The sequence below is a fragment of the Drosophila simulans genome, chromosome X (genome assembly GCF_016746395.2).
Source record: "Drosophila simulans strain w501 chromosome X, Prin_Dsim_3.1, whole genome shotgun sequence".
Lineage (NCBI taxonomy): Eukaryota > Metazoa > Arthropoda > Insecta > Diptera > Drosophilidae > Drosophila > Drosophila simulans.
This window is the reverse complement of record NC_052525.2, coordinates 1,430,788-1,454,559: the sequence shown is the minus strand read 5'-3', so window position 1 is coordinate 1,454,559 and position 23,772 is coordinate 1,430,788. Positions and strand designations below refer to the sequence as shown.

Genomic DNA, 23,772 nt, shown 5'->3' with positions numbered 1-23,772 from the left:
ACGGTTTGTTGACTGTTTTGTTGCTGTTTCTGTTGTTGTTGCTGTTGCTGTGGCTAGTTTGTGATGGATATTGTTGAACTTTGAACTCGAATTGCACAGTTCATAATGCCGCAGGTGGGAAACTCGGCTCAAATTCGATATCGAATCCGAGTCCGAATCGGATTTGTTTCGGTTCGGTTCGAATTCGGAAATTTTCACCCCGATCGTTGGCAGTTGCAGGTGCAGTTGCATTTGCAGTTGCCACGACCTTGGGGACGACCTTGTAAACTGGTGGATAATTTTGTGGTGTCTATTTTGCCAATTTGGGTGTGCTCTGATCGTTGATAATTTGTCACGAATTTCGTGGATGCTTTAAACCAATTTGTCTTGTCTTTTTTTTCGATTCGATTCGTATTTCTCGTTTTTCGATTCAATTTCGACTTCAATTCCAATTTGTATGCGTTCATTTTTTCGCTCGATTACGATTTCGATTTTGATTGTGATTTTTCAATTGTTTGTTAAGTTTAGCAAAATTTTGAAACATGTTTGGCCTGATTGATTTGTTGTATATATAAAATGTTTAGTATTATTTTGATTTTCCCTTTTAGTTATTATGTTTTTTTTTCGGTTTTTATTTTGTTTACTTGCAAGTTGTCAATTTTTTCTTGCGGTTGTCACTAGTGTCTCTTTTTTTCAAACTCAATCGCAGCACCGTTGCCTGTGTTGGGTTCGATTGGGTTTGCATAGGTGGGAGCTTTGGGTGGGGCTCTGGGTTCTTGGGGTTCGGGGTGTCGGGGGGAACTGGTTAAAAAGAACCAAATGTGCGGTAGATTAAACGTGCTTTCGGGAACGGGTGGGTCTCACACACAGGGGGCTTATTCCAATGTTCGGTTGTGTGCGAGGGTTGGTAGTTAGGGGGTCAGTGGATTGGGGGGGAGCACCTCTAAGATTCAGATTCAGATACTCAGCGCTTCATTGGTGGCTCACCCGCCCCTCACAGTGGAGTGGAGCGGAGCGGAGCGGAGCAGAGGGATCGAGTTGGTGGCTTGGTTGATTGTGAGGTGTTAGTATAGTTCTAGTTATAGTTAATTTGGTTGCTGATTTGGGCTGATTCTGGGGGGTTCCTAAAATGGGCGAAGTTCGCGCTCGACCCGAGATGAACGAATGTGGCGGATTAGTGTGATGGGGTCAAAGTTCGATGCGATTCGGATTGGTTCGGCTCGGCTCTGCTCGGCGAGGCACACATGACATGTTACACTGACGTGACCCAAAGGGCCACGTCCTGGCACTACGATCTAGGTTACGATGTATGGTTATGAGTGTGGACAATATGTGATTGATAAGATACAGAGATAGAAAGATAGAGGGTGAGGGCTTTGGACCTCTATCGGTCCTTTCTTTCGGTTATTTCGTTAGGTTCGGTTCCCACGGGCGCTGATGACAAAGCCTCGATTGACATGCATACAACATACGAGGCTGGGGACGTGGGTGCTTTGGGGGAGTGGCCTGGGGAGCGGGAGGTAAATGAAATATCGCTTTAATGTGTAGACGTTTATTGTAAATATAATGAATTGAATTAGAGTAGAAAGTGGAGTTCTTCGCGCAGAGCCGCAAACGCTGGTACATGGATCTCAGCTGCATTGGCTTGGCGATGTGTGAGTGTGTTGTGTTTATATGTATATATATATATATTTGCTTGTATTCATAGGTCTTACGCACAAACAAATGTCTGTATCTTTACTTAGCAGCACTAAAAATTAACGAACACAGGTTTACTCATCAAAGTATCCGGTCAACATTTCGGTATCATTACTCAATATTCGCATAACTAACATTAAATATACAAAAAATCCAAAAAAAAAAGTACACTATGGTTAAACATTTCATTATTCTAGACATACATATGCATCGTGATTCGTGTGTAAATAGGTGTGTGCGTGTGCGGGTGTTACGGTGCGCTTAACCCTAACTATTCAGAATCTGATAACTAGTTTAAAGTACTAAAGAAAAGATCTTTGCAATTGGTCGGTCGTTCGGTCGGTCGCTCCCCTGCTCGTCGCTTCTTTTTTCTTGTAAACTCCTAAGCTTCCAAACATGTGTTTCTTCGCCTACAACTAGCTATAAATCGTAACTCTTTAACATTATGCATATACTTCGTAATGGTAAAAAAAAAGTGCAGTTCGGTCTTTAGTTTAGTCTAACTTTAAGAGAGAGATTATTCATACGTCTAACGCTTCACATTTCCCTCTTCTAATCGATGTGCGACTGCCGCCTATCATGAGGTGTATACAGAATAATATGCTGTCCATCGGATAAATTGTATTTAGTTAAAGCCATTTCGAAGAATTCACTACGGGCACCTCTGTTAGCTCCTTATTAAGACGACAAACAGTGAACCTGGACAGGGATTGGGATTGGTATTGGTATTGGGATTGAGATTGGGTTCGGGACTGGGCAGTGGGATGGTAATGGGGTTCCCATACCAAACTCCTGGGAACTTTACAGGGGGATGGGCGGGTGGTCTTGGGTTTACTAACAGCTATCGATTTAATCTGTATAAACTGTGTATCCTGTGCTTAGCAACTACCGAAGGCAACTAATTGTAACTAGCCTAGACTGTGTGTATGTGCACATTCGCTTCCTTCGTCCTGGTCTTTAATAGTTAATGTGTACAAAAAGCACCGTCTTGAGTGTGTGAGTGTGGGTCTGGTTGTGTGAGTGAGTGTATATGAGCGTGTATATGTGTTCATACGCCTTACACCTACATATGCTTGACATTCGGTTCATTCAAACTTAACAAAAACCTGCTCCCCCTCAACTGGAGAACCCCCCGTGGTGCGGATGCGGGCGCGGATGCGAGTGCGGATGCGGGTGTGGGTGGTGCTGGGCCTGATGCTGCTGGCGGTAATCAAAGTACATGAAGCCCTATGAGGAGGAGTGGTGGTTGAGCTGCTGCTGCTGGTGCTGCTGGTGATAGAAGCTATTGGCCGCCGCCTGTGTTGCGCCGACGCCTGGCTCCTGCTTCGGCTGCTTGAGGTTGCGGTGGTAGATGCTCTTGTGGTTGCGCAGGCTGTTCAAGGAGCTGTAGACGCGCTTGCAGATGTTGCACACGGGCTCCTTGGTGGGGCGCATGTGAACGTTCTGAATATGCCGCTTGAGGCGCGTCAGCGAGCTCAGGTTCTTGTTGCACGGATTGCATCGGAAGTCGTCGCCGCCGCTGGCTGAGTTGTTCAGTCCCCCCGAGGTGTTCAATGTCGAGTTTGAGTTGTTCAGCGAGCTGTTGGCGCTGCCGCTCGTCGAGGCGGACGCGGATGCGGCAGCCGCCATCACCGCCGCGTACATTTGCTGCTGTGTGGTGGTGGGCGTATTGGCCTTGGGCGTACTGCAGGCCAGGATCCCGTTGGACTGTTGTTGTTGGCCGCTGGAGCTGTTCCCCTGCTGCTGCTGTTGCTGTTGCTGCTGCTGTTGTTGCGACATCTGGTGCTGCTGTTGCTGCTGCTGCTGCTGGGGCAGCAGGGCGGTCATTGAGAGGCCGCCGTTGCTCCCGCCGCTGCTGCTCCCGTTGGCTGCAAATGTGGAGAGGTTAAGGCCACAGATGCCGGAGGCACTTGTGATGGCTGTAGGTCGAGTTGGAGTTGTTGTTGTTGGAGTTGTTAGAGTTGTTGTTGTTGGTGATGGAGTTTTTTGAGAGTTGGAGTTTTTTGTTGGTAGAGAGTAATCGTAGTTGTTGTTGTTGTTGGTAATCAAGTTGTTTATTGTTGTTGTAGTAGTTGTAGCATTTGTCGTCAGTTTACCTGACGACAAGGTGGGGAAAAAAGTCAGAAAACGTCGCATTAGCCCAAGGACAACGAGTTGTTATTGAATTGAATTGCTTTTTTCGTCTCAATTTTGCGTGATTTCTCATTGGTTTCGATTTGGATTTTGAAATTTTGGAATTTTTTCAGAATTTTTGATTTAATTTCAGTTGATTTCATGTGTGCATTGCCGGATGGTTATCAGAAAACGAATTTCGTTAGCATTTTTTGCATCAAATATATAAGTTTGCTTCATTTCTGCTTTAGCTTTTGTTAACAAAAGCTGGTGGCTAATTTAACTTTGGATTTATTTTTCGATTGTTCAATCTGTTTTTCTAGCGGATTGCGTGACATTAGAAAGAGAGATATACAGAACGGCGGAGAGAGAGATAGAGAGAGAGGAGAGAGAGAGAGAAAGAAGTAGATGGTGTGGTAGGAAGGGATGGATATATCGGGGGATATATATTGGGATATCTGGGGATATCGGGTAAGTGGCATGTGGAAAAGAAAACGGTTGGCTTCGCATGGCAAATGTGAGAAATTGATTTCTTTTTGATTGTTTGACGACGATTCAGTTTCAGTTCTTCACCATTCAACTCGAAACCGAATTGCGTGACTGTGACTGCGACTGTTACTGCGACTGTGACTCAGTTCAGTTCCAGCCCAGTTTCGATTCTTTCTTTCTTTCTTTCTTGGCGGCTGCGTCTACATATGGACATCGATGTCGATCTGATCGCTCGATGGACACTACCGGATACTCAACGTGTGCAAAATTGTTGGGGTTCTTCGTTTGGTTTTGGCTTAGTTTTGGTTTAGGTTTAGTTTGAGGTTCTTGTTGGTTGGCTGGTATTGGTATTGGTATTGGTTTGGGTTGGCTGGTTTGTTTTTTGTAGTTTGGTTTGTTCTTGTTTTACTCATTACCATAGTGTGCGGTGTTGTGTGGCAATTTAAAATTAGGATTAGGAATAGTAGGAGGAGCCTTTGAGTTCAGAGACGTAAGTGGTGTGTTTGTTGTGTCTGTTTGTGTGTGTGTGTGTCTGGGTGCTTGTGTATGTTTCCGTGTTTGTGTGTGGGTGCGTTTTGTAGAACACCGTCACCATAAGAAGTTCATCATATCATCTCTGTGTCGCTTTTATTGTGCGTGTTTTGTGTTTTTTTTTGTGTTGTTCTGGTTGTTTGACTTCCCGTACCTCGTGTCTTTGTGTGTGTGTTTGTGTGTGTGAGCTGTGTGTGTAGGGAGTTCGGGGTTGTGTGTGGTTGTGTCACTTAAAAAGCACTAGAATTAAACCCCTTGCCAAATCACCTTTGTCTCCACCATCATCATCTCTCTCCGGGATCTTAGTGGCATTTTCTAGTTTCGGTTTAAATTTTGACTTATTTTTGCTTGGAATTTCGTAAAATGTACATTGTGCTTAAATTATAATTTTTGTTCTTGTTTCGCTTTGGTATTCTTGGGGCTGTGGGCGGATTGGAGTTTTGCCTTTGCAGTTTAACAGTATTATTTTGACATTATATGTATACTACAACCAAATTTTTAGTTTATGTAATTTACGTCACTTCCGAATCCCATCCAATCCATCCACAGCTTTTAATTCGATTGTGTGCTTAGGTGGTAACTTAAATAGATTAGTAATGGATACATTTTTCGATTTTTGCTTTTCAATTTTCATATTGCCTGGGTCACCAATTGTGGATCTTAAAATTAGTGAATTTTGAATGCTTCGCACGGAAGTTAAAGTAATTAATTTATTCTAGATATGCTAGACGTAAGATATAACTCTGAATTCTCCTTTTCTCACAGTGTTTGTGTGTGTGTTTGTGTTCTTTGGTTTTAAAAATAGGAGCAACAAATATATATATGTATATATAGAGCATAATTTAAAGCGGTTTCTCAATCAAATTTATATACTTGAAGCCTTGAGTGGTTGCTTGAGTTGGTAATCTCAGTTTGTGTTCTTTTGTGCTGGTGGTGGTGTGGGTGTGTGGGTTGTTTTGGTTTGGTTTGGTTTGGTGTTTGACTTGGAAGAAAGGAGGTGGGTGGGAGGAGGGGCTGGGCGTTGGGTGTTATTGTTTCATGTATCGAGTTGTCTGCTTTGGTCGCCTCAGTGGACGGTGGTGGTATATTGATTTTGGATCCATTGGGGGTTTAGTAAAGCGGATTTATATACGTATACAGGGGGTTAGATCAATCAATTCTTAACAATATGTATGTATATACTTTGATTCATATATATATACGTGTGTGGGTAGGTAGATATAAATATATATAGGTCTCACGATTATTGGGGAATTTTAAATTTTGGTCGGTTAGTACAATTGGAAAGTAAATAAAGATTAGCGTTAGTCGATCAACTTCGGTGTTAGTGCCCTCTGGTGATCATTTTGTTAGCTGTGTTTTTGAGCGCATAATATAGTTCATGTATGTGTGGGTATATGTGTGCTGGTGTGTGGGCGGGCATGTATGTATGTATGTATGTGTGTTTGAGTGGGTGAGTGTGTATTGTGTGCTTTTCGACTACTCAAAGAGGCGAAGGACTTGCCCCTTCTATCAAGATTACCTCACGGATCCCCTTGTGAGTGTGAGAGTCATGTGTGCGTGTGTGTATGTGTGTGTGTGCTGTGAGTAAGCGTGGCCAAGTAATCAAGTGAACCTGCAGTGTGGCCGTATTGTGTTTCGAGTGTGGAACGAGAGGCGCGACACGGACCTGACCGAAATGAAACGAGACGAAACGAAACGGAACGAAACGAGACGAGACGCGCCCGGTGTGACTGTATCTTGCTGTGAACTGTGTACGCATGAGTGAACAATTGCCAATATGTGCTGAGTTAGGACTGATCCGTCCACCCCTCGGGACTCAGATCAAGGATCAAGGGCCAGAGGTTCTGGGCTTGCAAAGGATTTTTGTGAACCTGGTTTTGCACTTCTTTATTCGTAGCGACGAGTTTGGGTTTGAGTGTGTGACTGTGGGGTACTTGTTGGGTTTGGTTTTGGTTTTAAGGGGGCTTGGTCGGGCTTCGTGAACAGATGTGTGCTCAAAGCAAAGTGTGGCCGAATTCGAGGGGAAAAGCTAGAGAGACAGACCCAGGGGCAATGGGGCGGGCGATGGGGGTGTCTATTTCAGGGGTTAACTGGTTGGTAAACTAAACGAAAACCGCTTTTCCCTCCATCACAGGCTGCGGGGGCATCGACAGTTGTTAACAAAAGACACATTGAAAATTAATGTGAAAATTCGTTCGAATGCAATTGTTGTAAATAAAGCTTTTCTTTTGACTTTGCTAATGGGATCGGGTCGATGGGTGGTTAATTTTGTTCGGGTGGGGTTTACATAGTTTTAGACACAAGCACGACGACGTACAAATAAAGGAAAGAGTTCAATATTCAATATATATATATATATTATGTAGGTATGTATATATTCGATCTTCAAATGCGTTGCGTTTTACATGGAAACTAAAAGTTCACACCAATAAAATTTCGATTGCAAAATGTACTCGGTGTTTGCTTCTCTGCGGGGCTTTTCCCGTGTCATGTCTAGTGTTTTTTTTCGTTTTTTTTATTTAGCCATATTCTTGAAACTGGGAATAACGGAAACAGAACGTAACGAAACGGAACGAACGAAAAATAGACACATTAGTGAATCGAGAACTCTACCGAAATCATAGCTAAGTTAATCTCTAATTCCTGCCCCATTATGATTTGGGTTTAAACGAACTAAAAAAGGAGGAGGCTGTTTGGCCAGGGAATGCAAATTGGGGCAAAACGAAACTTACTAGTATTTCTAACTGTGGGACAATTTTGGAACATCTATGCGTGTGTTGTTTGTAATATGGCGTGTATTGGCGTGTGTGTATTGCATTGTGTGGGTAAGTGCGGCGTTTTGCTGTTGTGTAGTACATTTTGCTGGTGTTTGATCAGTTTACTTGGGTTTCTTATAAGGAACACGAAAGAATTGAAACACAAAATGGAACGTAACGAAACGAAACGGAAAGGAATAAATGCAGAGCACAAACGGAAATGAAATGGTAAGCGGATTGCGCAGTCGAAACAACAGCGGTTAATAAACATAAACGTCACAGTGCGTCGTGTAGCATTCGGTTTGTAGTTGTAGTTGGGCATGGGACTTATGGGTGGGGCGCCTTGCCGCCATGTGGGGCACTTGCCGCGGAATCGGATTGTTGCGGCCTGACCGCACGCAGAACACACACACCGCAACTGGTGTGGTGCGAAACTTGTGATAGAATTTTGCTAAACACTCTGCGGCTGGCAGAGGAGCTGGAGCTGGAAAGCAGCGAGTTAATTAATTTTGCGTAGTTCATCAAACAAGCCTGGCGGAGCGGCAGTGGGGCATGTTGATGTTTGAGTGTTTGCCAAAGTTTCGGGGCTGGCGTTTATTTAGCAATTACCCTGCTTCGCTATTACACATTATTCATTATTCATTGTGCGGTATTCATTTTGCAGTATTCATTATGCGTCAAGCCATCTCGAGGCCAGCGTCGTTTAGTACGCAACATGGATGACATGGAAAACCGTCTAAGTGCATGTGCAGGTACTTCTTTTAATTTTTTTTTTTTTTTTTTTGGGTGAATCTTCTGGGTGGGGGAGGGGGGGTCGTACTTTCTGGGTTCTTGCCCGTGGATTCTGCAGTTCTGGCATGTGCGTGTGTGAGGGTGTGAGTGTGACCGAAACAAATGAAAACATTTACCATCGAAACAATCAAACAAGAAAGAAATTTATACACTTGATACGCTACGACGGGAACTCGACTTGGAATCGCAACGAACCGGAGGATTGGTTTTTGTTGGTGGTGAGGAGGTGAGGAGGATCGGTTTGATTTGGGTCTGCCGTTGGTTCCAAGGATCAAGTTCGGGTTCGTTCTTTTACTTTGCGGGTGCGGATTCGAGTTGAGTCCAACGGGAAATAAATCGAAAGTTAAATCAAAAGTCCTGCTCCTGATCGACACGCATACATATGCGACATGTATGCATGCATGTGTGTGTCCTCAAGTCAGTCGAAACGCAAAAATCGAAAGAAACAAAAGAGCAACGGAAACGAAAACGATAACGATAACGATAACGAAATATTTTGACAATTACAACGAAACGAAAAAGGTACGTTAAACAATATATTCAAAATTCAACAAAAGTACAGGCAATCAAATGATCTCTCAGCAGTTTTTCTTTTTTTTTAGTAATTTCGACTTAGATTCTGGCTCTGTTTTTGGATTTAGCTTTGCTATGGTTTTTGTTCTCTTTTTTTTTTTTTGATTATGATTTAGATTTGTATTCGTATTCTCTTTACTTTAAGTTTTACGTTTGCTTTTAGCCTTTCATTTCTTTTGGTATCTGGTATCTGACTTGGATAGACTCTTTGGTATATTATTTTGGTACTTGCATTTGCATTTGCATTTGATGTAAAAAATGTAATAATGAGCTTTTGAGCGCAAATAGAGCGGAACAATAGAGTACGGATAGAGAAATGTTCTGACTCACCTTGAGGGGACACGGCGAGGTCACCGGACTGCTGCAACTGTGTGTTGAGACCTGAGGTTGGCCAATACCCGACAGGTGGGGGGACGCATCATGAGAGGCAGAGGGGGAGAGGAAAAGAGTTAAAGCGTTAGTTAGTCGGTCAGTTAGCTTTATTAGTTATTAACTGAGTTGTTAACCGAGCACGTTGCTCATACGCACCTAGCAACGCTGAGGGATCGATATTGGGAAAGTTGAAGGCGGCTGCATGGAACATCTTGTTCTCCGCCGGCGACATGATGAACTGAGGGGCGGCATGATGGGAGGCGAGTCCGTCGCCGATCTCCTCGTCGTTTCCGGAGCTGCAATCGAATGGGGATACCGAGGGTTAGCTAGTGCTCCGAGCCAGATATTTTAGGCGTTTCGGCGAGGTGTGCGACCTACCTCAGGGATCCCTTGCCGCCGTCGCCGCTACTGGAGCGATTGGCATCGTGCTCGCCGGTGGAGTCATTGCTGTGCTCGTCGTTAGCGTTGGCATTGTTGTTGGAGCATACCAGCTCCATGGGCTCCGACTTAACGTCATCGGCGCCCGCTCGAGCCAGCGGCGAGGGTGTGAGGCTGCCCAGCTTGTCGCTGATGGAGATTCCGTTGCCGTTGCTCGCTCCGTTGCCATTGCCATTGCCGTTGCCAGAGTTTCCGTTGCCTGTGGGTCCGTTGCCTAACGGTGGGGGGAGGGAATGAAAGTGTTTAGTACCCTTGGGCTCACCAATGCCGATTCGAAACCCAGTTTCCACTGGGACACTCACGCTTCTCCTCCTTCAGCGGCGGCGTGTTGTTGTTGTTGTGGTGCTTGATCGTACTGAAGTCGGCCGGAGTCTGCTGGGGCGAGGCGCTGCGCGCATGGAGCGGCGGCAAGTCGGGGCTGTTGTTGTTGCTGCCACTGCCAACGGCGCCGGACAGCGGCAGGCCGTTGTCCGAGCCGCGCAGACGCTTGAGGGCGTGGGAGGTCTCCTCGGCGGCGGCGGCGGCACTGCTGCGGTGCATCATGGCCATGCGCTTCAGCAGCTGGTTGTTGATGTGCGAGGGCAGCGAGGGCACCGCCGTCGGCGGTGGTGAGCCCGCTCCCTGGCGACTGAAGAGGGTCGAGGAGCCGCCATCGTCATGCAGCGAGCCATGGTGCGGATGTGGGAGCGAGTGGGTGAGCGTGTTGAGCGGCGTGCGGCCGCCGGAATTGGCCAGGTTCTGTATCTGAGCCAGATGCTGCGGACGGAAGGGGAGTTGGCAATAAAGAGGGGCTCGTCCTGCGGCGACTGCTGGCCCATGGCCAATACTCACGCTGTGTGTGTCCTCTGCCTGCTGCTGCGTGAGTCCCGAGACGCGCAGAACTTCGGCGGTCTTGAGGAAGGACTGCAGGGACTTCTGGTGCACGTTGACCTCGCCGTGGTAGATGAACTCCACCAGGGCGTGCAGGTCCATGAAGTTGACATCCTGCAGCAGTATGACCGGGTGTTTGCAGGGTGTGCTCTGTAATTTGAGTGGTGGTTTTAGTCAGTCAGATATGTACATATAGTATGTCGGTTGGCCCCTCAATCGGTGGGTGAGTCAGCCAGGTCCCCGGCTCCTGTTCCTGCCCCTGCCCCTGTTCCAGCCCCAGCCTCTGTCCCAACTCCGGATCACTCGATAAGCCTGTTTGCCCTGGCAATTATCAGGGTTCTCTGGCCCAGACAACCTTCAATTGTCGCTAAAATGTCAACAGGCCAGCGCGATTTGAAGTTTGCATTCGCTCGTTTCGCCGCCAGCCAGCTGCAGTTTATTTCTTCTGGCATGTGTGGTTTCCTATCCCATCCCCATTCCCATCCCATTCGATCCGATCTGATTCCCCACTTCCCACTCCCCATCCCACTTGGAGCACATTCAGGGCCAGTGCATTCCAGTTTGCGCTGCGTGTGTGTACACTGTACTGCAAATTTCACTTATCAAGTGGAACTCCAACAAAGGGAGCTGCTCCTCTGCCGTTTCAGTTTCAGTTTCTGTTTTTTCGCTGCTGCTGCTGCCTGGCTAGAAATTGGGTCAAGTCTCGCCTCGTCTTTTGTTGCTCTGCCCTGAAAGACCCTGCATTCCGTGTATGTTTGTCTTATTTACTGGCTTTTGCAATTTATATGCCCTCGCACACACGCACTGGATATTTGCGATTGAGTTAGCGCTAAAAGATTGCCAGTGAGAGTGTGATTGTGCATATATGCACTTGCATACATACATACAAACATGTATGTACATATGTATCAGCGATTGCGAAATTGAGGTCAATTTGACGAAAGAAAGACAAATGCGTCAGGAGACGCCGATCGAAAGATCTCTACTGCAGCTGCAGCTGAGCTGGTGAGCTGGTGGGATGGTGAACTGGTGGGCAAAGCACATCATGCAAATGCGAATGGAGGGCGGGGGGCGTGGCCCGGTCCCAGGTCATTACACAAAAGCCAGAAATGCTTTTAGCAATTGCCCCCAGCTCAGTAGCAGCCATTAAGTCACCTCTAGCCCCTGGCATCCCTGAGTCTCAAAACGAATCCGTATCTGTATCTGAATCTGTAGCTGTATCTGTATCTGTATCCGAGTCCCCCGAGCCCCTCAATTTGTCGCTGGCTTTCGTTGTTTGGCAGTTTTTACACCTAATTAAAATAATGCGCTGCAGTTAATTAAATATTTATGCATAGGCGCAAAGTCGCGCACAATTGCGACGCCAAGTGCTGGGCAAGATGGGTTGGGATTGGGGTTGGGGTTGGGTACTCCTGGGCGGGAGCCAAGTGTCCAGTTGTTCGGCTGGACGACCGAACGGCCGGGTCCAGTTTTCCTCGCCAGTTGCGACTACTGTCCACCGTTGTCTCTGTCCTTTGTTCACCACCTACTGCCCACTTGTATGTATTTCAAATTGAATTTACAAAGTTTTGTGCCAGGGCCCTTTGTTGTTGTCGTTGTTGTTGCAGTTGCCTTTGCCGTTTTTTGTGCTGCCTGCCAGCCAGCAAAGTTTTGTATACTAATTTCTTGGGTACATAATTCCACAGCGACTACAGCGACTGCAGCAACAAATGGGAATGCACAAAAAGAGCTCGAGAAAAATTCAGTCGGCCCGTTGCCTTTTGTTGGCGTTGCTGTTTTTGTCCCGCTGCATTTAGTTGGCCTTTTTAACAAATTAAATGCCGACTTTTTCTGCTCGCGCAATTTCTTGTTCGGACGGACTGACGGACGGACGGAGTTGGGGGAAGAAACTTTCCAGTTTGCCAGGGACTTCTTGACATGTTCTTGTTTCGCATTCGGTTCGGCTTGGTTCGGTTCGCGTCCCCAGTTGCCATAGCCATTGCCATTGCGTAATCAGCGCTGGATTGGAGGCCCTGCCCACTCCCCATTCCCCATTCCCCATTCTGCCCCGCCCCTCCACACTAAAAACTCTCTCCTAATTGCAGTTCTTCCCAAAAACCAAACAGAACAGACAAACTACACTCTTTTTGTTTGTCGGCCTCGCGCATAATTTGGAACAAAAACGGAAAATAATAACGGAAAGCCCAGCAAGTTTTCTATCATGTTAACAAATCATGTCGAAAGAGACAAGAGTTGTACAAACAGAAACAGAAACAGCAACAGCAACTGAAAGAGCAACAGAAACGGGGGGCGGTGTTCCTGGGGGTGGGGCACTTTGTAATTTATATAATTTGTGCTGCAGGACCTCCTCCTCCTGACCCCCACCGCTGCCAGTGCTCCTGGGCTCCTCCGCTCCTCCGCTCCGGGGCTCCAATGACAGCTCGAACAATGCAAATGGCAAACGTCGACGCTGTCCCGTTCCGTCCCATCCCGTCTCCCTCCAACTAGTCTAACTAGCCAGCCCGTCGTCCCTGTCGCTCAAAACCGCAATTGCGTGCAAATATTTTCAATGCAGAATGCAGGCGGCGCCAAAGTTTTGGCGGGCAAACGTAAATGTTGGGGCAACAACAGCGAATCACATAATTTTAATGTCATAATAAAAATAATGAACCAAACTGCGGCCTTTGGGGCGGGCTGCATTAGTTGCCAGTTCACTTTGACTTCGAGCCGGGCCAACTTCAAGGATTAGCCGGCAATATAAGCGAAATAAGGGTGTGCGGTCTCATTTGAGCCTGCTCTAGTTCTGAGTTCCGACCTGCGGGTTCCAAGTTGCTAGTTGCAAGTTGCGCGCTGCGAGTTTCCGTAGATCCGCGTGCGTTGCATGATCAGGCAACACAAATCAATCATACGTAGCGTTGTCCCAGCGCCAAGAACCCTGCCATCGACTCATTCTCACTGCATCCCCCTGCCGCCTTGCGCCGGCATTCATAATGTGTTTTGACTGTACGGCGTACACACAACTTCCTTCCTTCCTTCCTGGCTTCCAGCCTTCCCCTTCCCCCTCTTCCCCCTTCCGCAGCCCGTCGACAATTGCCGTGTTTTTGTGTCTATCGCGGCTGTCGTTGCCTTTCTTGTCATTTTTCTTACTGCAGGCGCTGTTTGCCGTGGTGTGCAACTAAATAAATTAAAACGCTAGCAAAACGCCAGCCAGCTGCTGCTCCCCTCTCGCCTAAACGTGCTCCTGGCCACGCCACTTTGGCCAAAAACACACAACTACCCGTCCCCAACTGCTTGCTTAGCCAGCTTTTCCGAATTATTATGGCCACAATGGTGGATAGGACCTGGTCTTTCTTCTTCGGCAACCCAAACCGATCAGATTCCGATCCAACTTGCACATACCATACATACAGACATATGTATGTATGTGAAATAATGCAGAGATCCGCACTGGCAGTCGAATGAAAGCAGGATGCTGCTGCAGCAACTTTGGCGGCTGTTGCACATGTGTGCTGTGCTGCACTGGCTAAGATAAAGACGCAGAGCGCGAGGGAGAGGAAAAAAAGGGAGAAATTGCCATGGGTGCTAAGTAGGTCACGCACACAGTCTCGCACGCAGATTGCTGCATCCGCTGCAACTGTGAATGTGTGATTGTGTGAATGCAGGCGGAAAAATGGCAAACATTTCACCACAGAGCCCATTAAGCATTGTTTGTTCATTCCCCGTTCATCTTGCCTCAGTTCGTGTGTGTGGCGGGGTCCTAATCTATGGAGATTAGCAGCCATAGGGCGCCAGAATGTAGGGAATGCAGGGTAGCTACCAATTGGATGGAAGAGCACAGATGGACATGATCACTCACCTTGAGCAGCTCGCGGAAGTAGGGACTGCAGGCGGAGAGGACGACGCGGTGTGCCTTGATGCTGCGGCCCTCGCAGGCGAGGGTCACATCCACGAAGGCCTCGTCGTCGCGCAGATTCTCGAACGCCGAGGTTATGCTGCTCTGGTAGTTGTTCCAGCGCAGACAGAAGTGCTGTGTGTCGTCCATCTCGATGGGTGTCTGGTTCTGGCTGTGGATCGGGTTGCTCCTGGGCTGTGGGCACTCCTGCTCTGGGTCACCGGGCGTGGACGTGGGCGTGGCTATGGGTGTTCCTATTGGTGTGGGTGTGCTTGCGCTTGCTGGGTTTTTGGGCTGCCGAGCGTTGTGGTCGTTGTTGTGGTTGTTGTTGTTGTTGTGATCGTCGTCAACCGACACAACGCTGGCCTTCTTCGAGGTCACCTTCTTTCGTATTTTGACGGCTTTCTGGCGGCCTGGCCCACCGAAACTAAGGATGCGTTACGATGCGATGCGCTGCTCCTTCTGGCTGCTGATTACTAGACCGATTGCCGGATTGTGAAGCTGCAGATGGACCTTTCACTAATGATTATTTAACTGCAAGCAAAAGAAAGAAAGCAGAAGAGCAAACAATTAGAATTTGAGTTGAAATTACAAGTGGATCAGACAGCCCCCACCACCCCAAATGATATCCCCCCCTCTTACTAAGGTTCACTGCAGTTCAGAGTTCGCCTTGAAATTTCTGCTGCTGCTTTTTCTGACGGATTTGTGCCGCGCTAGCTGAAAGTTGTGCATTTGTTTCTGCTTTGCAATGGTTTTTTGCTCGCTTTTGCGTTTTTTGCCTGTTCTGCTACTGTTTCGCTTGCAACTATGCGAAATGTTTAAAAATTGTTAACAAATGCAGTTTAAAATGTCAACCACGGCGACGACGCAGCAGCAAAAACCATTTCTATGTCACACGGCGAATCAAAATTAAATAAACTATCAAGACGACAATTAGCACTCGCGGCGGCAGAAGAAGCAGCAGCGGCAGCACAAGCAAAAACTTATAACGAGTGCACAACCGCCGAAAAAAAAGTGGAGGAAAAAAAACACGGCCCATAAAAAACGGAGTGAAAAAGCCAACGCATCGCAAATGGAGGGAGGAGTGAAAAAAAGCGAACTATAACAAATGCGAATATACCAAGAACACTTGTACGGTGCGGTGCGGTGCGGTGCGGGGGGAACAGGGACGGAGGTCGGTCGCTCCGCTCTGTTCCCATCTGGACATCTTGCAGAAAAGAAATCCCAAAAAATAAATAATTTGAATACAGACAACTTTCGGGGCATTTCACCTCTCCCTCTCCCACTCTCTTGCCGCCTCTCTCTCTCACTCTCTCTCTGTCTCTCTCCTGTTTCCGTCCCGCTCGCGCCGAAATGCGAATTGCGAATTGCGAATCGCGATAAGCGAGGCAGCGACCGCGTCAGGGGCAGCAGCAGAGCTTTCGCTCGACATTGAAAGTGAAAACTATTAGATAAGTCCGCCGGGTGTGCACTGCACTTTTTTATTCGCCAGCGCGGATACGTACATACATATGTACATACGTACGAGTGATGTGTCCGCACAAAAATAGCACCCCTCGCCGCGATATCGTCATCTTATTACTGACCACTTATTATTACCCACTATCCATTAGACTTGTTCCACTCGGACTCGCATTCGGATTCCCATTCCCATTCCCACTGATACTCCAATTGCGAGGAGGAGGCTCACCTTTCTCCAGCTGGCGATCTGATTGGAACCCGACGCCCGGCTCTGATTAGACCCGCTTCTTATTGGAGCTTGTGGGGCATTTGTTGCTTTTTGTTTCGCTGTTGCTCTCCTTTCGATTCGCTAACTTTGAATTACTGGATCTGCGAATTTCGGGTGAACTATTATGCTGGCGTATACGCAATTTTTCGTATACGTAATATTTGGTTTTTTGCACTTAACAAAATATGAAAAAATAGCGGCACTCGCACACACGGCACACACACACATATGGACGCGGCGAGGATGAACCGTTAGCCGAAAGCTGTACCACTGGCGAGCTGAAGAGCTGCTGGAAAGCTGGACTGCTGGACTGCTGGACTACTGGAGAGCTGGATGTTCTGGAGGAGAAGCGAACCTCAGAACTTAGAACCGAACTAATTCGAAAAGCGAGCGATTTGGGGGAGCGACCGACCGAACGAACCGAACCGATGACTAAACTAAACTATTTTGCATGGACGATATCATGGCCTGAGCCAAGCTCGGAGATCCCGAGCGGGAGGGAGGGGGCTGCGAGCCAGGATCATCCGCGGCCGGATGTGCGGATATCTGCGGATGTCTCGGATGTCTATCCTATAGGTCGGTAGGATATGGCGGATGTGTCCGTGTCCGTTCTCCGTTCTCCGATTTCCGTTCTCCGTGTGTTTTGTGTTTGTTGCGTTTGATGATTGCAAGCGTAGAAACTCAACTGAATTCGCGCTAAAGAAGAAGAGAGTGCCGTGCCAGTCTCAGTCGCTGCCTCAGCCTCGGTCGCCGCCTCTGCCGACGTCGACCGAAACAAAAAGCGCATTAGGCAGCCGAAAAAAGTCAGCACACACCAACACACACCGACACACACAGGCGAAACTATTCCCCAAAAATTTTGGCAATCCGCACTTGTGTGCGTGCCCAGCCGTCTGCATGCGGTCGAGAGAGGGACGGCGCTACAGAGAGAGCGATCGCGCGCACGCTCCGTTCTCGTTGTCCACAGGATTGGACAAGGACAGCAATAGCGCCAGGCTTGCCTGCAGGACGGTGCGAAAGAGAACGAGGCTGAGCGACTGAGAAGGAGATCGCAACTCGAGGCGTATTAGAATGTAGAATTCCCAGACGCAGCACACACACACACACAAAGGCGCGCGCATAGCGAAAAAGCATTTTTTGCACAAAAAGTCCAGCGCCGAATTTTTTATATTCTCGATCTCTGTTCTGCTGCGCTCTCTCCGTCTCTGTCTCTCGACCGCCTTTATACTAGAGTCGGATTTTTGTGCATAGAACAAAACAAACGCGTCGCAGTCGCAGCGCTGCTGCCGGCTGACTAATAACTAACTAGAAATTGTGAAGAAAGAGTGGAAGAGAGCCTCCCCCCGCCCCCTACCAACCCCCACTCACCCCCCCCCCCCCCCACACACACACACACTGAGGAAACCGCTTGATGTTGGGTGCAAAGAGGGGGAAACCCCCTCAATAGATCATCATTTCAGTAGATCTTTCAGCTACTAAAAAAGAAGACATAAGAAATAGCCCATGCATATAATATTTTCTCCCGTTTTCGTTTTTTATTTACGGCAGAGATCGTTCGCTGTGTGAGTGAGCCCGTAGTGCTTACGAACTTTCAAGGCTAAATACTACATTTTCAAATTTTGTTTGCCGCATTTCGCTAGCCAGCTCTCTCGCTCTCACTCGCACACACTCGCATTCGCCTTCAAAATAGTTCTAGAAAAAGCCGAATTCGTTGCAGTCGTTTTTTCGGCTCGCCCCAAAACTGAGCGTGTGTGTGTGTGTGTTTGAATAAAAGCAATTATTTGGCTGACTGCGCTGTAGCTTATAAAAAGCCAAAAGAGCAGCGGAGAACGCGATTAGATAGAGCAGCCAGTATAGTAGTTTGTTCAGTTGGAAACTAAATTGTACATATAATGCGAATGGCGAAAATAGAAGTCTAGAAGTACGTATGTATGTGTGTGTGCGTGTGTAGGTGGCCCGATCGGATCAGATTGGTGTGCCATATCTGCTGCACCACCCTCGCAAACTTGTTTGCCGCCCCTCGCGGTCCCTCCCCCCAGCCTCGGTCTTTTGCCGTGCCGTTCCTTGTCTCGCCTTGCTTTCTCTTTCTATTGTGTTTGTCCGAAACTTTGCTTTGTTTCTCCTCTGCCATCGCCATTGTGCTCCATTCGCTGTCTCTAAGTATGCCATTTGTGTGTGGTTCTATTTTCAAGGTTGGCCGCGTTAGTTATGCACATGCTCATGCATACACACATACTCGTACATACATACATTTGGCACACACGCACACAGCATTCCAACTCCCCTTTCCCACATCCACCTTCACCCTTCCAGTGCGATAGGGACGAGGCGTATCAAGTTGGTCTACGACAGCTTACAAAGCATTCGACAAGGTCAGTCCTCATCCACTTTCCCACCTCTGCCACGATATTCCTTCCACTTGTTGCCGACTAGACGCAGACGCCGTGGCGCCCACATCATATTCCCACATGGCGAATCGCACACACTGCGAATGCCCCCTCGCAACTTTGCCCCCTTTTCAAGCGCCGAGTGCCGGCCAAATGTAAAATCTAACGGCCAACACAGACACACACGAAGAGTAGAGTGGTGAAAGCGAAAGTTCTGTGCAAAAACTAGCACTAGCGGAGAGAGAAAGAGAGTGGGCGGTGGCAAGGAGACCATTACAACCAGTTCAAAATGCAGAGTGCATCTGTGTGCGCGTGTGTGTGTGTTTGTCTGTGTGCGGCTAGACAAATGCTAGACGCCAAAGGCGAGAGGGACCCACAGCCACCCTCCAAACCAAACCCGTCCGCCACCACACAACGGGGCATTTCCATTTGCATTACCATTTGCACTGCCGCACACTCACACAAACACGTACATGAGTACCTATTCCAGTGGCCCTGTGGGGCATCTGATTAACGGGTGTTAATTCGCCTATTACGCTAATTGTAAGCACTTAAGAGGGAGAGAAGGGGCACATGGAACGAGTAGAGAACCCAGTGGAGGTGCTAGAGCGAAACAGCAAGCGCAGTGGGAAGGAGAGATATGTAGCCATTCAAAACAAAACCAAAGCCCAATTCTTCAACTCGTAAACTGAGTCCAAGTTCAAGGTCTCGCGTCCAATTCAATCGCCTCTGCCGCCGTCGCTGCCTAGCTAGTTGCGCCTAATAGGGAGAGTGAGACCGACAGAGAGCGGGCGATAGCCAGAGCGAGAGAGCGTTAGAAAGCTTGCCATTTCTGCGATGGTGTTGGAGCGTGAGCGCGAGCGTGTGGACAAACACTCTCAAACAGTTCTCGCTCTCCCCCTTTACCAATCCACCCGCTTATCCTTCCAAAAGGAAGAGGATCGTACCAGACAGCGAAGAAGAAGAGCTAGCACCCCGCACCCCTCTTTCCTGTCTGGAACTATTTTGTTGCTAAGAAAAGAGCCTCAACACTTTTGTCTCGCTTTGGGTTCTCCTCCTTCCCCCGCCTTCGTTTTTTGATGCCTGCTTTTCCTTTGTTTTGTTTTGTTTTGGCTCTGCTAGACACCATCCCCACACCCCACCTCATCCCTCGGCGCTGCGTTGCGAACATTCCCGCTGACAAAGTTGATTTCTATTGTTAGTGCGCTGCGACTGCGCCGTCAGCTTCGTCGCTCTTCGTCGTTCTTCGCTCTCTTTTGCTTAGTTGTTTTGCATTTTTGCTAATTTGACCTTCACCTTAACCTAGTCATCGTGTGTCGGACATTCGGTCGTTTACCCCGCGCGAATTCGCAAATTTGCCAGCCAAAGTCGAAAAGCTTCAAATCTATACGAAATCGCGAGAGAGTGGGAGAGTGGGAGAGCACCAACGTGAGTGGGCTGTGTGTTTGTGGAAGGGGGGGAGAGGAGCTCTGCAATAGTGCTAGACAGTGAGCAATGCAGCCTCCGCACTCCTCCTCACCCCCTCCCATCGAGCATATGTATATGCGGACTTACAGTTTCGGTCGCGCAAAGCACTCATCTCTCTCACTCAACTATTTCTATTCTCCGCTAGTTTCTATTTGAGCGCTTTTGCTGGTGCTCTCTCTAGTAGAAAAACGGGAAAAGACACTATGGTCGGTTGATAGTTTCGACTCAACAATACCCGGTGCTGAACAGTTCCTCACTTTTTAGTGGCCCTCTTATTATTATTTTTCAAAAGAGGTCTAAATTTATTGAATAAAATTGTTGGGTTCAAAAGGCGACATAACTGTGCCCAGAATCGATGCGTAATAAGCAATGGCGTTACATGCTGCTAGCTACAGACCAATGGGCCAGCATGCCCCTCTACCGTGCAGGGTATATGAACTAGCCATGTAAGTTTTGAAGCACTGCTCTTGAGTCAAATCAAATGGAAAGACTGCGAGTGGAATTGCGAATAGTTTTGCGCTAGATCGCTCGTACATTTTCCAACGTCGCTTAGTTTCGTTTAGTTCGCAGATCGGATTGGTTCCTATCCCTCCACGGATTTGGAGTTGTTTCTATTTTTTGTTGAGTGTTGTTTACTTGTTGTTTTCGGTGTCTCTTCCCAGCAAAAGAGGAAGTAAGTGAAGTGAGTGATCGTGGTGTTGTGCGCGCTGATTTTTGCCCCTGTCATTGAGGTCTTTGAACTTGGCGAGCGTTCCACCCTCTGCTCCTCCTCCTCCACTCCTCATCCGCGCAGTGCGTTTCGTTTCGTTTTGGGCTCCGTGCAACTCCAAAGTGTGACGCCGATTGCGGCCATTATCGCGAGCTTTTCGCTTCGCCCGGTAACCGATAAGTGTTGCGTTGTACCCTCGCCGACGCCTGCAGTATACGCTCGACACCCCCAAAACCCTCCCCCGCCCCAGCGCCATCGAAGGGGGCCAGGCCAATCAGTTATTGGCCCGCCGCCGCTCTAATGAACGTTGAACTGCAAATTGCAAAGCCGTACGAAAATAACAAACAAACGCGAAATGCGAAATGCGAATCCGCTCTCTCTAGCGGAACATCCGCGTCGCTCGCGGGGCGTTCACCCCTGGATGTGGATGTGGGCCGCCTATCGGGAGATCACTGTAAGTATTTCGAAGGAGAAAAGGAAGAGAGGGAGGCTAAGTAAACTGCGCCATTTCTGCTGTGTTCCCAAATACATACAATTTGCATTCTGACCACCCATCAATCTATCCCGCTCTCGCCTGCCAAAAAAGAAACATGGGAACGGCGAATGTTGAGTTGGCAGAATTACTGCAACGTAACTGCTTTTGTTATACCGTTTTATCGAATAGGAATAGGTTCTAAGTTGACAGCGCAGCAAATAAAATTCGCGAAAACTGAAATGTGAAGTTCAATGTAAAAGGAAGCAGCCGAGTGGGAAAAAGTGAATAAGTGGAAGCACAGAAGCCTATCGAAGGCGAAGAAGAAGAAAGAGAAAAAGAAGAACGAATGCAAAGCGAAAGTCAGCTGCACTCCCCTTTCTTCTGCCGCCCCTCTTCTCCACAGAATTTAATTCGCATTACATGGGGATTTAGCATGTTTGCCTCTTGCTTTTGCTTTTTGCTTTTAGCTCGACTGCCTTCCATTTCCAGTCCCAGTCCCATTCCAATTCCCGTTCCCATTCGCATCGCACATATTGATATGGAGATGCGTTTACATAGGCGTTCGTGTGTACGAATGTGCACATGTGTATGTGCGTGGCCAGCTCATTAATTTTATAGACCATTTTGCGCAATGTGGCACACATACACTCGCGATCAATTGACACACATACATGCACACAAACGCACGCTGCAATGTATTAGCATTTCTCATCAAAAAGCTGCTCTCTGCCGACGTCGCTGTCGCTGTCGACATCGCCGCCGAGGTTAAGAAACTTTTGGGGTTTAATAACATTGCACAAGGTTATTAGATAAAAAATGTGCTCGCCGCAACCGCGAGAGAGAGAGCTAGGGCTCCCCCCTCCCGTTCAACCGTTCTCCCGATCACCCGTTCTCCCGCTCTCTACCCCTTCCTGTTGCCATATCGCCATTCGCACTCCCCTTCCAGTACTATACTCTCTGCTCGGCTGGAATCGTATACGATCGGATCGCCTCGTGTGTGCGAATTTCCAACGGGAAGAAGAAGAAGCGTGGGGGCTGAAAAGGGGTGCCACAGGGGGCATTATTTTTAGGCCCTGCATACATACATCACACACACATTTGTGTGTTTTCCAAGTTTTGTGTATTTTTCGGGACTGGCGAATTTCTTGGCCGTTGATCTTTGCCGTTCTTGCTGCTTCTTCCTTCTGTGGATACCGAATGTCAATGCATTGTTGCTCGCGAGTGTGTGTGTGCTCCTGTGTGCGTGTGTTTGTGGGGGTACAATGCGCATCTGGCTTACCAAGTGTACACATTTATTTTTTGTGCCCATTATTCGCAGCGCTGTTTTACCCGACTCTTCTTATTTTTTCCACTATGCGAACAGTCTGCAGTCTGCAAGGGGTGATCAATGACCAGGGGGGGGGCGGGTGCCCATGGGGTTAGGTCGCTTGCCATCACAGTCACGGCCATTGTCACTGTTTATCACATTTACCGTTAAGCAGCCGGTCTCGGGTTACCCGTTGCATGCATAGTCCGAAAAAAGAAAAGTCCCATCTACAACGGTTTAGGGTTTATAACATATAAGACGACCCTCGATGTCTCGCCTGTGTCTCCCAAGTCCCCCGTCCAACTTCAAATGAAAGCTGAGAACCTCTTCGCTTGAAAAAGTCCACAGTAGAAGAACAAGAAGCACAAGTGAAAAACACAAAACTGTCAACGAAAGTGCAGGAAATAAACGAAAAAATTAACCAGCGATCCGACCGTTGGCAGTGCATCGAAGAAGAAGCCCAACCCATTCCCATACACATGACCATACCCCTACCCATTTCCAATCCCACTCCCCGGGACGTCCTAGTACCCCACAACTATGAACATGACACTCATGACCAACTGACTGACTGAGCCAGCCAAGCAGGAAGAAGAAGCAGGGAAAGCGCAGAGCAGAAGAAAGGGGAGTTGCAGTGCTAAGTGCAGAAGAAAACAAAGTGAAGAATTGTGCACTCCGAACGAGAATTGCTCTGGGTTAAGGAAATGTATTGTTCAAAAGTAATTAAATGACGTATGTACTTTTAAGACTAAAAATCCTACTCATAGAATAATTAGAAATGATTTCTTCAAGATGCTTAAAAAAATACAACAAATTTGGAATTAAGTATTTTCAAAATCTTTGGCGTACTTGTCTTTCATCTTCAATTGGCTGTCTCCTATGCCTGGGCAGAAATAGAAACATCGCGAATGAAGCAGAGGCAGGTCGCAGAAGAAAGGAGAATTGAGTGCGGAGAACCGAGAACGGCGAACGAAGAACGCGAGGGTGACAGAGACAGAGGCAGAGGCAAAAGGGGAAGACTGGAGAAGAGTTATCTCCTAGCCTTTGTGCCTGTGCCATTTGTTTGTCTATCCGGCTTTTGGCCTTGGAGTAACCGTTTCCGAGAACTTGGGAACTCGCCTATATGTATGTCCATGTGTCTATATGTCTATAGCGATAACTATGCACTTTGTATGTCCCTGTCCTCGTCTGTTGCCTCTTCGCATTCGCGTTTGT

At 47.7% G+C, this 23,772-nt stretch overlaps 2 protein-coding genes across 9 annotated transcripts in view; one reads left to right on the top strand and one right to left on the bottom strand.

The window, feature by feature from the left end:
• The window catches only part of LOC27206379 (broad-complex core protein), an 80,655-nt gene that overhangs the window by 16,026 nt on the left and 40,857 nt on the right, over positions 1-23,772 (bottom strand). For 3 of the 5 annotated variants that reach the window (XM_039297151.2, XM_039297153.2, XM_039297155.2), the window contains exons 3-8: positions 14,449-15,018; positions 10,575-10,763; positions 10,046-10,499; positions 9,684-9,957; positions 9,462-9,601; positions 9,264-9,314 (exon numbers count right to left, since the gene is read on the bottom strand). In XM_039297151.2, the coding sequence (XP_039153085.1) occupies positions 9,264-9,314; positions 9,462-9,601; positions 9,684-9,957; positions 10,046-10,499; positions 10,575-10,763; positions 14,449-14,634 (1,294 nt within the window). In that variant the 5' untranslated portion in view covers positions 14,635-15,018. Of the gene's footprint in view, positions 1-1,515; positions 3,774-9,263; positions 9,315-9,461; positions 9,602-9,683; positions 9,958-10,045; positions 10,500-10,574; positions 10,764-14,448; positions 15,019-23,772 lie in introns of those variants that run through there. The other 2 variants (XM_039297152.2, XM_039297154.2) reach the window with 2 other exon arrangements.
• The window catches only part of LOC6724873 (mucin-5AC), a 94,583-nt gene continuing 91,396 nt past the window's right edge, over positions 20,586-23,772 (top strand). For 3 of the 4 annotated variants that reach the window (XM_039297142.2, XM_039297141.2, XM_039297140.2), the window contains exon 1: positions 20,586-21,230. The gene's annotated coding sequence lies outside the window, so the exon portion shown is untranslated. The remainder of the gene's footprint in view (positions 21,231-23,772) is intronic. The other variant, XM_039297144.2, reaches the window with a different exon arrangement.